Consider the following 14241-nt stretch of genomic DNA (forward strand, 5'->3'; position numbering starts at 1 on the left):
TACATGCTTTTCTAATGATGCTTACTCTTTCTTATGGGTAACTCGTTTGTGGACTGACAGACATAAAGATATAGCAATATATGTAATGCTTAACAGGTAATGATGCAGTGAAGAGTATCACACACTCAGCCCAATGTATGTACATTATAAATGAAAACAAGAGCACTGTTCTACAGTAGCCTCAGCTTTGTGAATAAACTATAAGTCTTCTGAAAATATGAGTTCTAAAAGATTGTGTTAAGTATTGTGTCCTTGGGTATTCATAAATTCTCTTGTGAGCACTGCTATAAGTGCCTCTGTATTTTTAAATAATATATTTCAAATGTTTTAATATACAGAGGACATCTGCATATGTAATCAAAAAAAGCTTTAGAGTCAAACGATTTAAAAGAATTTTTGTGCAAATGCAGTACATTTTTAATGTAGACTGCCACCCCACAAATCTCTTCAAGCTCTGTGAAAGTTAAACATCTTTTCCTGTTTCTATGTATAAAATATCAAACATGCAAACGTTATGTTACCTGGAGTTTTGCTACCAACACAAGTGCATAACCAATAGCAATGGCATCACCTGGAAGCTTGTTAGAAATGCAGAATCTCAGATCCCACCCCAGACGTTTTAAATGAGAATCTGCATTTTTAAATAGAATCCCCAGGTGACTTCATTACACATGAAGTTTGACAAGTACTGATTTAGGATTTCATTGATTGATTTCGTTTTCTAGAAATTAATCCCATCTACACAACCCATATGTATGTAAGTAAGTACTCCACGTGTATCCTTTGTTTTAGCAACATTGAAGATTTAGTGTGTCACAAAATCACCAAGGGAACTTGTTAAAAAACACAGATTTTCACGTTTTTCCTCAGAGCTTATAATTCAGGAGGTTTAGAGTCAGACCTGGTCTTCACAAACCACTACTTTCCTGAACAGAATTAAAGTTAACACTAATGTCAATTCATATTAACAGTGCCAAATCATAGCAAAATAGCTAATAAACAAGACAGTCATATGCAGACTGTTTCTGTTAAACTTTGAAACATTTTAAGCTTTTTCTGAGACCATAAATCACACAATAAGAAATGTGGCATTAGATTCCTGAACTTGGATTAAAAGATGGTGACGTGAGGGGTGAGACAGAGGCCTCCTCCTAAAACCTCATATAATACGAAAATATAATTAATACAACTAATCCTGAAAGAGCAACAGGAAAGAGGGCTGTGCCAGACTGCATACATGTGGAGAAAAGACCTCACAGAACAGGGTAACATCCCAAAGTCATGGCCCGGCAGGACACAAGCCCTTCCCCCACCCCAGCTCAGCAGCGGGGGAAAGAGAAATGGAGTGGGGAGGGAGTGGAGGCCTGGGACTGCTGAACACCTAGCTCTGGAGATCTGTTCTGGGAGCACAAACCTACATTGCATGGTGCTCTGGTGATTAGAGAGGTTGGAAAGCGAAGACAGGCAGAATACCTGGAGAGACTGAGATTTCAGCCACTTGTGGAAAACAGGGATCCATATCCAGCTGCTCTGGGACAAAAGAAAGGTGGGCGGTCTGAGAGACTTCCTAACAGCGAGAGGCTGCTAAAGGGGCAAGGACTGCACAGAACTTACTGCTCACGAGAAAGCACAGATAGACAAAATTGTCAGGTGCACTTTGTCCAGCAGTTTGGGAACTTTCACGATCTTCAGGCACTCCAGCCCCCTGGCTGGCTATGCAGCTCCAAAGCCCCCCTCCCTGACACGCAGCCTGCTGTGCCTTCCTCCTGGCTAGCCCGCACCTGGCTCGCAAACTGGCAAACCATGCCCTGGCATCAGGCCAGCCAGAGGGAAGCCCCACGTACAGCAGCTACAACTGCAAAGCATAGAGGCTTATACCTGTGTGCTTGACCCACTGGTTCTGACAGTGGAGATGGGCATAGCAGCTGGGAAGCAGGAAACTGCTCTTTCCTGCCCCCAGGCACCAACAATGCTCCCCTGAGACCACGGACATTGCTCCAGGGGTTGAACAGCTCCAGACAGTAGAGCTTCTGGGCACTGGAGGGCACCACAAATATGAAACATCACAGGCACCTGGTTCAAAGCAGAATCATAATACACCAGAGAAAGAGTCAAATGAAACTGAACTCATAAATCTTCCTGAAAGAGATTTCAAAATAAAAATCATAAACATGCTCAAGGAGATACAGAAAAATATTCAAGAACTCAGGAATGAATTCCGGTTGGAGATCCTTTAATTACAGAAAACACTATCAGAAATGAAACATACAATGGAAGATTTTAAAAGAGATTAGACACAGTGGAGGAGATGATAAATGAAATAGAAATTAAAGAAGAGGAATACAAAGAAGATGAGGCACAGAGAGAAAAAAGAATGAAAGAATATTGAGAGAATTGTGACCAATCCGAATGGAACAATATTCATATTATAAGGGTACCAGAAGAAGAAGAGAGAGAAAAAGGGATAGAAAAGTGTCTTTGAGGGGGTAATTCCTGAAAACTTCCCTAATCTGGGGAAGGAGATAGTTCCTCTGGCCATGGAGGTGCACACATCTCCCAACACAAGGAACCCAAGGAAGACAACACCAAGACATATAGTAATTACAATGGCAAAGATCAAGGATAAGGACAGACTGTTAAAAGCAGCCAGACAGAGAAGTAAGATCACATACAAAGGAAAGCCCATCAGGCTATCATCAGACTTCGCAGCAGAAACCTTACAGGCCGGAAAGGAGTGGCATTATATATTTAATGCAATGAAGCAGAAGGGCCTTCAATGAAGAATACTTTATCTGGCAAGACTATCATTTAAATTTGAAGGAGGGATTAAATAATTTCCAGATAAGCAAAGCTGAGAGAATTTACATCACAGAAACTATCTCTACAGTGTATTTTGGAGGGACTGCTATAGATGGAAGTGTTCTTAAGGTTTAATAGCTGTCACCAGAGGTAATAAAACCACAGTAAAGAAAGTAGAACAGTTAATTACTAAGCAAATGCAAAATTTAATCAACTACCCCCAAACTCAGTCAAGGAATAGACAAAGAATACAGAATATGACACCTAATATATGAGGAATGGAGGAAAGAAAAGGGAGGAGAAAAAGAAATGTTAGATTGTGTTTGAAATAGCATACTAAATGAGTTAAATCAGACTCTTAGATAGTAAGGAAGTTATCCTTGAACCTTTGGTAACCACAAATCTAAAGCCTGCAATGGCAATAAGTACACACCTATCGATAATCACCCTAAATGTAAATGGTCTGAATGCATTAATGAAAAGACATATAGTCACTGAATAGATAAAAAAACAAGACCTATCTGTATGCTGCCTACAAGAGACTCACTTTAAACCCAAAGACATGCACAGACTAAAAGTGAAGGGATGGAAAAAGATATTTCATGCAACTAATAGGGAGAAAAAAGCAGGAGTTGCAGTACTTGAATCAGTCAAAATAGACTTCAAAACAAAGAAAGTCACAAAAGACAAAGAAGGACATTAAATAATGATAAACAGGTCAATCCAACAAGAAGATATAACCATTATAAATATCTATGCACCCAAAACAGGAGCACCTACAAATGTGACACAAATACTAAAAGAATTAAAAGGGGAAATAGAATGCAAAGCATTCATCCTAGGAGACTTCAACACTCCACTCACTCTGAAGGACAGATCAACCAGACAGAAAATAAGTAAGGAGACAGAGGCACTGAACAACACATTAGAACAGATGGACCTATCAGACAACTACAGAACTCTCCACCCAAAAGCAGCAGAATGCACATTCTTCTCAAGTGCACATGGAACATTTTCAAGAATGGATCATATACTAGGCCACAAAAAGAGCCTCAGTGAATTCAGTGAATTCCTCAGTGAATTCAGAAAGATTGAAATTGTACCAGCTAGTTTCTTAGACCACAGAAGTATGAAACTAGAAATAAATTACACAAAGAAAATGAAAAATCCCACAAACACATGGAGGCTTCAGAACATGCTTCTAAATAACCAATGGATCAATGACCAAATAAAAAGAGAGATCAAACAATATATGGAGACAAATGACAACAATAATTCAACACTGCCGCAAAATCTGTGGAACACAGAAAAGGCCGTGCTAAGAGAAAAGTTTATTGCAATATAGGTCTACCTCAGGAAAGAAGAACAATCCCATATGAACAGTCTAAACTCACAAGTAGCGAAACTAGAAAAAGAAGAACAAATGAGTCCCAAAGTCAGTAGAAGGAGGGACATAATAAAGATTAGAGCAGAAATAAATAAAATTGAGAAGAATAAAACAATGGAAAGAATCAATGAAAGCAGAGCTGGTTCTTCGAGAAAATAAACAAAATAGATAAACCCCTAGGCAGATTTATCAATAAAAAAGGAAAGTCTACATACAAAAACAGAATCAGAAATGAGAAAGGAAAAATCACTACAGACACCACAGAAATATAAAGAATTATTAGAGAATACTATGAAAAATTATATGCTAACAAACTGGATAACATAGAAAAAATGGACAACTTTCTAGAAAAATACAAACTTCCAAGGCTGATGCAGAAAGAAACAGAAAATCTGAACAGTCCAATTACCAGCAATGAAATTAAATAGGTAATCATAAAACTACCTAAGAACAAAATTCCTGGTCCAGATGGCATCACCAATGAATTTTATCAAACATTTAGTGCAGACCTAATACCCATCCTCCTTAAAGTTTTTCGAAAAGTAGAAGAGGATGGAATACTCCCAAACTCATTCTACAAGGTGAGCATCACACTAATACCAAAACCAGGCAAAGACACCACAAAAAAAGAAAATTATAGACCAATATCCCTGATGAACATAGATGCAAAAATACTGAATAAAATATTAGCAAAACGAATTCAAAAATACATAAAAAAGATCATCCATCATGATCAAGTAGGATTTATTCTAGAGATTCAAGGATGGTACAACATTAGAAAATCCATCATCATCATCCACCACATCAACAAAAAGAAGGACAAAAACCACATGATCATCTCCATAGTTGCTGAAAAAGTATTCAACAAAATTCAACATCCATTCATGATAAAAACTCTCAACAAAATGGGTATAGAGGGCAAGTACCTCAACATAATAAAGGCCATATATGACAAACCCACAGCCAACATCAAACTTAACAGCAAGAAACTGAAAACCTTTCCTTTAAGATAGGGAACAAGGATGCCCACTCTCTCCTCTTTTATTCAACATAGTTCTGGAGGTCCTCACCACAGCAATTAGACAACACAAAGAGATAAACGGCATCCAGATTGGTAAGGAGGAACTTAAACTGCCCCTTTTTTGCAGATGACATGATTTTGTACATAAAAAAACCCTAAAGAATCCATTCCAAAATTACTAGATCTAATATCTAAATTCTGCAAAGTTGCAGGATACAAAATTAATACACAAAAATCTGTTGCATTCCTATACACTAATGATGAACTAGCAGAAAGAGAAATCAGAAAAACAATTCCATTCACAATTGCATCAAAAAGAATAAAATACCTAGAAATAAACCTAACCAAGGAAGTGAAAGACCTATACTTTGAAAACTATAAGAAACTCATGAGAGAAATTAAAGAAGATACCAATAAATGGAAACACATTCCAATCTCATGAATAGAAAGAATTAATATTGTTAAAACAGCCTTCCTGCCTAAAGCAATCTACAGATTCAATGCAATTCCTATCAAAATACCAACAGCATTCTTCAATGAACTAGAGCAAATCATTCTAAAATTTATATGGAACCACAAAAGACCCCAAATAGCCAAAGCAATTCTGAGAAGGAAGAATAAAGCTGGAGGGATTACGCTTCCCAACTTCAAGCTCTACTATGAAGTCACAGTAACCAAGACAATTTGGTACTGGTACAAGAACAAAACAATAGACCAATAGAACAGACTGTAGAGCCCAGATTTAAACCCAAGCATATATGGTTAATTAATATACGATAAAGGAGCTATGGACATACAATGGAGAAATGACAGTCTCTTGAAAAACTGGTATTGGCAAAACTGGACAGCTACATGCAAGAGAATGAAACTGGATTATTGTTTAACCACATACACAAAAGTAAACTCAAAATGTAGCAAAGAACTGAATGTAAATCTTAAAACTCTAGAACTCTTAGCAGACAACATAGGCAAAAATCTCCTGAATTTAAATATGAGCAACTTCTTCCTAAATGCATCTCCTAGGGCAAGGGAAACAAAAGCAAAAATGAACACATGGGACTACATCAAACTAAAGAGCTTCTGTATGGCAAAGGATAATATCAACAGAACAAAAAGGCATCCTACAGTATGGGAGAATATATTTGTAAATGACATATCCACCAAGGAGTTAACGTCCAAAATATATAAAGAACTCACATGCCTCTACACCCAAAAAGCAAATAATCCGATTAAAAAATGGGCAGAGGATTTGAAGAGACACATCTCGAAAGAAGAAATTCAGATGGCCAACAGGCACATGAAAAGATGCTCCACATCACTAATTGTCAGGAAAATGCAAATTAAAACCACAATGAGGTATCACCTCACACCAGTAAGGATGGCCAGCACTGAAAAGACTCAGAACAAATGTTGGAGAGGATACGGAGAATGGGGAACCCTCCCACACTGCTGGTGGGAATGTATAGTTCCACCATTGTGAAAAGCAATATGGAGGTTCCTCAAAAAACTAAAAAATAGAAATACTCATTTTTTTTCTTCCCCCACCAAGTAATACCATTATTTCAGCCAAAGGATAGCAAAATAACTTACTAGAGACCCTAAGAAATGGACATGGCCCCCACTCGAATTGACTACCACTTGTACTAGAAAATAAGACCAATACAATCTGTAGAGTATTATTGAAACTCTGCAGAAGTCTCAAACACAAATTCCTCCAGGAGTCATCAGACAACCACTGGGAAAACAAGGTACATGATACCCCAATTATACAGACATTCAAATTCAAGACATAAAAAACCTCCCAGAGAGAATAAACAAGAGCACCTCTCTGGGCAGCATTCAGCATCCAGTATCTGTATTAGCTTGACTTTTCTAGCTAATTCCCTCGGGATACACCAAGGGCATATTTTTATTATCAGTTTTCTCATATAGCTTATTTTGGGACTTTGGGGAAATTTGCTGTAGTTAGGATTTTATTTGCACCTGCAAAACAAGGTGCTATACTAGGCTGTAATCTACATCAGGTTTATAAAACCGAGTGGATTTTCAAGACATAGTAAAGTATAGCTATAATAATCTACGGGTTTGCATTACATTTTTCTAGCAAGCTTTGTCCTGGAGCCATACAGAAGATGCTCAGTTTGCATTCTTTTCTACTGTACGTTGTCTTCAGAGCAATAAGAATTAGAATTTTTGTGGAATACCTGTCTTCATCTCACTTGTTTTTGATTGTTATGTGTAAGTGTAAAATGATGATTTACTTTGGAGCTTTGATTCTACATGATCATGAAATATTTAAGATGTCCAAAAACATTACTGTTTTCAAATTTCACCTATAGGTATCTTATACTACAATTTCTAAAATGAAAAACAGAGCTCTTCACATATTCAACATGTACTTTTATTTTAAATACCAGCACAACAAACACAGTGACATGACAGGACCATTACCTCAATAATACTGATAACATTCCTTGACAATTTGGCTTATAATTTACATACCTTGTTTTTATCTATAGCTATGTTAAATATTATCTTAAGATATACTGTAAAACACAAATGTTAAATATATACCAGTTACAAACAGAGTGGGCTTAGCTACTGTTTTCATGTTATTCAAATGAAATGACTTAAAGTTCTTCAAAATCATGTCCACTTGTGTTCATTGTTTCAGGATGCATGACCCGTCCCATGAATAGGATTGTACCTGCATTGGGTTTGAAGTGAACAAAACAATGAGATATTTATTTTTGTTCTTGCTTATAATTAGCAATGTTCTAAAAATGAAAATATAAATAGATTACTGTCATTTAAAAAATTACTTGAACATTAAAATTATCTGGTAATACAGAAAAATATTCTGTCTTTAAAAGAACATTTGTTTTTGGCCTATTAAATGATATTCTGTTCTCATAACAGACTTACCTGTTCTTCTGTTCCTGATAAGGAAGAAAAATGGATGGTCGACAATAACTTGAGGATACAGCACAGCCATCCTACTAATTGCAATCATTCCTACAGAGCCGAGAGAAAGTAATTACATGTCTGTGGATGTGCAGGGACTAATGAGTAATTTCTCCACCCATCTATGTTTAATGCAAAAGGAACAATTTATAAGAAACAATATTTTAAAGACTTAAAGAGAGAAAAATTATAAATAAAAGTGTTAGCATTTCAACTTGATCTTTAAAAAAAAACAAATACACACACAATGCACACACACACACACATATACACACACACACACAATTTCTTCCCTCCAGCCCACCAAAAATACTAGTAAAATTTATTCTGCCTGTTACAGATTTTTTGTTTTTGGTCTCGGATAAATACTTATGGCTTTATTATCATCATCTTTGAATTAAGGGAAGGAGAAGAAGAAATAAAACACCCCAAACAAAAACATAAGACAGTTTCTTCATATTCTGCAATCATGATTTCTTTTGTCTGAAATGGGGATTTTTACACAGCAAGTTTCCAGGCTTCTAGTAAGTGGCCAGAATAGCAGTGATTAAAGGAAAAATACAGCAGTGAGAGATGCAATGGTGTTTCCTACAGCTGGGGAACTGAATTCCCCTGAGATCCTTATTACGGGACAATCATTTTCTGCTTGCTGGAAGAAGATTCATTGTCAGGAAAATGTCAAGATAAAATTATATAAGATTTTAATCTTTCTTGATGACTGAGACTACTGTGTTCCCATTTCCTACTAAAAACACTGGTTTAACTGGTGATGTCCTAGGACAAATTTTTGCAGAAGTTTAAAATAATGCGCAAATAATGATATGTTTCATTTTACCAGAGGAGGGAAAATCCTACTAAAACTTGATGGTAGCTGTTGAACACAGGTTTGATACAAATCCAAACAAGTAAATAGAAAAAAAAGTCAACAGAAAAATTATTCTACCTTATCTAGGTAGATCAGAACATTAAAAGTAATGCAAGACTTTTACCATTTTGCTTTGGACATATGGTTTAGGTAAAAAATTTTAAATAATGTATTATAGATTATGATTTTATTATTATTATTTAGTTAAAATTATTTAAATTTATTACATGCTATCATATACTTTGGTTTATGTGCTTTTAAAAAAAATCAAAACTTTTCACTGACAAAATTAAGAACTGACTTCTACAAGTAATTAAGTAGAAAGAAAAATTTAAAGAGGCAGCACAGCAGGAAAAGCTATTCTACAGAGCTGCCAATGCCCTCCTGCCTCTCACTAGGGGTGGGAGTTCCTCCCCGTCAGGGCACTGGAGTGAGCGCATGCTTCAGATCCTATTTAGGAAATTCTAGCTGGTTCAGCATTAGTTTGGCTTCTAAGTTAGAGGAGAGTCAGTTTTTCACCTTGGTTCTAAAAACGACCCCCATCCCCCACCTGGCATTGCTTTAAAAATACAGATCCAGAAAAGGCAAGTTTTTGGCACCTGAGCTGGCAGCAGCTTCTGAGCCTTCTTCATTAACCTCTATAAAGGACTTGTGAATCGCTTTGGAAAGGAAAATCTCTTTGTTATCTGCAAAAAAGAGATTAACAGAAGCATTTCTTCAGTATCAGAGATATGGAAGCATTTTACCCTTTAAATAGACATGAGAAATATAAGTGACATAGAATGTTGATATAAAACATAAGACATGATGTAAGAGTGCATTTACGATTTGAGGGAACTGTTGAAGATGTATTTTCTGACTTTCCCTTATTTTACGTTCTTTTGTTAATTTTCCCCTGCATTTTTATTGGTAATTTTACCATTGTTTATGTCTTGTATTGCTAGAAAAAAGGAAATGTGGCTGTGTTTTTAATGGCAACTTCAAATTAGTTCATAACTCAAGATAAAAACATCTCACACACTGTGCTCTAATTTGAAATTTAAAAACACAAAATGAAAACAGAAATCCAAATATAACCAAAATAAGAAATATTTTAAAGTCTTTAATTACAATAATAATATAAATATCTTTGGCAATGAGAAACAAAATAGACTCTTAGGTTGTAGAAATGCGAATATTTAAAAAAGTTTTCCATTCCAGTTAATTGGTTTATCTAAGGATTCACAAACATGCTTTATTCAGATATCAGAGGACATACACATTTTCAATAACAGGAGAACTTGTCTCCCATTGAATTGCCTTTCTATTAATGTTTAGTTTTAAATTAATGGCTGTTATGGGGCTCTTCTCTCAAAATTCATATGTTAAAGTTCTAATCCTCAAGACTTCAGAATGTAACTTGAGATGGTCTTAAGTTAAAATGAGGCCATTAGGGTGGGCCCTATTCCAATATGACTGGTGTCCTTTTAAGAAAAGGAAATTTGGCACAGTAGGTACAGAGGGAAGACCACGCATGATGGTTAATTCACATGTCAATTTGGCTGGGCCATGGTGCCCAGATATTTGGTCAAACACTATTCTGGATGTTTCTGCAAAGATGTTTTTTGGATGAAATCAACATTTAAATTGGTGGACTTTGAGTAACAGATCACCTTCATGATGCGGGCGGGCCTCACCAACCTGATGAAGACTTTCATGGAACAGCGACTGGCCTCCCCCGGCAGGAGTTCTGCCAGCCGACTGCCTTTGGACTGTCCCTGAGGCCCAGCCTTCCAGCCTATACTGCAGATTTTAGACTTTCAAAGTCTCCACACTGCAAGCCAGTTCCTTAAAATACATCTCTCAACCTCTCCCTCCCCTCCCCTCCTTCACCCCCACCCTCCATCCAGTCGGTTCTGTTTATTTTGGAGAATCCTGACTAATAGAACATGTGACGACACAGGGAGAGGACGGCCGCCAGTAAGCCAGAGAGAGGCCTCAGAAGAAACCAGCCCTGAAGACACTCTGATCTCAGAATTCCAGCCTCCAGAACTGTGAGAAAATAAACGTCTGATGTTCAGCCACTCAGTCTGTGGTACTGTGTTATGGCAGCCCTAGCAAATTGTACAGTAGCTTTCAGTTTTGGGTTTCCAACTTTGCCCCAAGATTAAAGCAAAACAAACAAAAGATCCTCTAACATATACACAAGGAAGAAAGGATTACTCAAATTTCTACCACACACACACACACACACCTTTTTTTTCAATTCTAGGAGGTCTAACTGAAATTTAAGGTAAATAACTGTTGCTGCTGTCCAGAACCATTCAGTAGAAGCCCAGTTGATTGACCATTAGGCTACCTAATAAGACTTTGTAAGTAACCAAGTCCAGCCCACAATATACATTTTTCTTTCAAGTTTTCAAAAACATAATTATTTTACATGGACAGGGAATGATGTTCAATAGGGTTTTTGGTACACCTATTGCATAGCACCCACTTATCTTGAATAATCCCCAAGACAGCTGAGTGACATCTCCCAATATACTTTTAATAGGATATTACTTCCTCAGCTCATATTTAGTATTAAGATATAAGCACTGCATTATGAAATAGTCTGTCTCACATATTATGATACTTTCTTCTAGAATACATTTAATGACTGAAGAAAAAAAGTGCTCACATCAAACAAGTATGACTAGCTCCCTCAAATTCACAATACTCATTTTTTTCACAAATAAAAAGAAAAATATAAACTGCATTAAGTAGTCAAATATATTTAGTTGGCAAAACAAACACATGAATTCCAAGGCCATAAAATATATGGATTATTTAGTAGCTAATTGATGCTATGCTGTTTTCAGATTCGGATGCCCATTTTCATTTCTCTAACAGGTAAGGTAGTATCATGCATCAAGAGCCAGTATTATGGCCCTGAATGCAAAAGTGATACAACCCAGTTCCTAAAGGGTAATGAGTGTCCACATTACCAGCTAAGACCTCTTCAAATATCTGAGACACCCAGTGATATTTCAGGAACATCAATTTTCACAGAGAAAACTGCCTTCAAGAGCCCCTGAGTCTGATCTGCTGGCTGCACTAAGCACCTTGAAAAAAACAGAATCTCGTTCCCTCAATGCTGGCTTCTGCCTCACAGTCATATGCTCTCATTTGCTCTCATTTACCCACACAAAATGGGGGCTGGGGAAGGGATACTGCACAGCCCTGTGGCAGAAAGATCAAGAAAGAAAAAATACTGGGTGTTCGTCCCAGAGAGCTAGTTATTTAAGATAATTAAATGGAAAAGAAAAACTGTTAACAAGATTGACAAAGAAAGAGAGATTACCCCAAAAAGGATATTAAGACAAAAAATGAGAATATATATAAAGATACAGAAGAGAATTTTAAAAATCACAAAAAATATTATGTATAATTTTCTGCAGATATGTGTTAATTAACTTTATGAGTTATAATTTATTTACTAGGAACTGTGTCTATTCATAATTTAAAATTTGGTAAGTTTTGATAGATACGTATTTCTGTGAACCCACCTCCATAAATAAGATATGGAATATTTCTATCTCCCCAAAAAGATGCTTTTGCTTCTTTCTGCAGACAACTTTGAAAGTGAACCGATTTGCCATCAACTGGGCAATTTTACAGAAATGTATAAATTTTGAAATTGAATCAAGGAAGAAATATCTGAAAAATCCATTAACCATTGAAGTAGTTGAATAAGTAGTCAAAAACTTCCTCACAGTTAAGGACTCCAAGCCTACATGGTTTCCTAGGTGATTTTAACCATAGCTTCAAGAAGCAGATAAAATTTTCTTTTATAAAACCATTCTTGATTCTAGAAAGAGAAGAAAAGCAACCTAAGTCATCTGTAGGGTATTCTTACCTTGCTTTTAAAATTGAACAAAGGCAATCTAAAAAAAAAAGCAAAGTCATAGGCCAAATTCACTTATTAATATGGAGGTAAAAGTTCTTTAAAAATCAGAAAATTAGGCCCTGAAACATATATAAATAATTTTTTAAGTGAGTTTCAAGGGATGTCAGTGTGTCAAGACGCAGCAGTTGAGAACTGCTCTAATTGCCTCCAGTTACTGTTAAAGCTTCTTCTGAGATGATCTTACCAAATACAACTCAATGGACGCCACTACCCTCCTTAAACCCTGTATCCCCTCCTGCTTGCTCTGCTTCCGAGCTCACCTTCAGTTTGTTGCGTACCCACATACCTGCTCAGTCTGTAATATGAGGACCTTCATGAGGTTGCCTCTGCTTCGTCCATTTACCATTTCCACACCATGCACTGTGTACCAGATTATCTGAATTACAGTAGCTTTAACATACCATACTTCATCACTTCAGTATCTTTGATTCTCCCAGAAACTCCTTTAACCTTCACAGAGTCTGACACCTAATCTGCTTGTAAGGCTCATCTTCTAGCCCTATCAGGCCTTTTCTGTTTCTCTCTGATTCCTACCCAACACTAATGTAGAACCAACCCAGGACTCTTTCCCACTGAAGCCAGGATCTAATTCTATTGAAGACTTTAGAATATACCATATTTGTTTGTATTGAAATCTCTCTGATTCCTGGACTGCCCAACAACTTTCTTAAGGCAAGAATTGTGTCATTCCTCTTAGTTTCCCTGGCTTCTGGCAGTCAGTGGACCTAATGAAGGCACTAACCTAAGGATGGGGCCTTCCTGGTGTATCATTGTCCAGTAGGTAAGCCGGTTGACAAGGCAGTTGGTGACTGTGGGATGAAATAGGTCAGCCATTTGCATACTGGAAGGCTTTGGGGACGGTCGCCCTATGGGCACCATGGTCACAATTCTCTTCATGATGATGGTTATAAAGTTTACTCTTGTAATAAATAAAACATGACGTTAATCCAAAGTAGATGCTCTAGGAAAACTGGCAGAGAACAGCACCAGAGAGGGAAAGAATGAATACAAACTTACACGCACATTAAGAAACTTCAAAATCAAACCAAGGGAATGGGATGCTGCAGACCGGTGTCTACATAGATTTCAAAGACAGCAAAATAAAGATACAATCCAGTGTTCCAGCTCCCAAGGGTGACTGACTGCTACACAATGGACAGAGCTGTCTGTACATATAAACAAGACCTCAGGGTACTTAACCCTTAGGAAAATGCCATCCCTTTCCTTATACAAGTAGGAGAAAATGTAACAAATAAATCACATCACAGATACTGAAG

At 36.9% G+C, this 14241-nt stretch overlaps 1 protein-coding gene across 4 annotated transcripts in view; it reads right to left on the bottom strand.

The window, feature by feature from the left end:
* Positions 1 to 7586: 7586 nt before the first annotated feature.
* Positions 7587 to 14241, bottom strand: part of SERPINI1 (serpin family I member 1) — a 65029-nt gene continuing 58374 nt past the window's right edge. For all 4 annotated transcript variants that reach the window (XM_017651338.3, XM_037002801.2, XM_017651337.3 and 1 more), the window contains 3 exons: positions 9636 to 9722; positions 8133 to 8222; positions 7587 to 7914 (listed from right to left, as the gene is read on the bottom strand). In XM_017651338.3, the coding sequence (XP_017506827.3) occupies positions 7838 to 7914; positions 8133 to 8222; positions 9636 to 9722 (254 nt within the window). In that variant the 3' untranslated portion in view covers positions 7587 to 7837. The remainder of the gene's footprint in view (positions 7915 to 8132; positions 8223 to 9635; positions 9723 to 14241) is intronic.

Source organism: Manis javanica, chromosome 3, assembly GCF_040802235.1.
Source record: "Manis javanica isolate MJ-LG chromosome 3, MJ_LKY, whole genome shotgun sequence".
Lineage (NCBI taxonomy): Eukaryota > Metazoa > Chordata > Mammalia > Pholidota > Manidae > Manis > Manis javanica.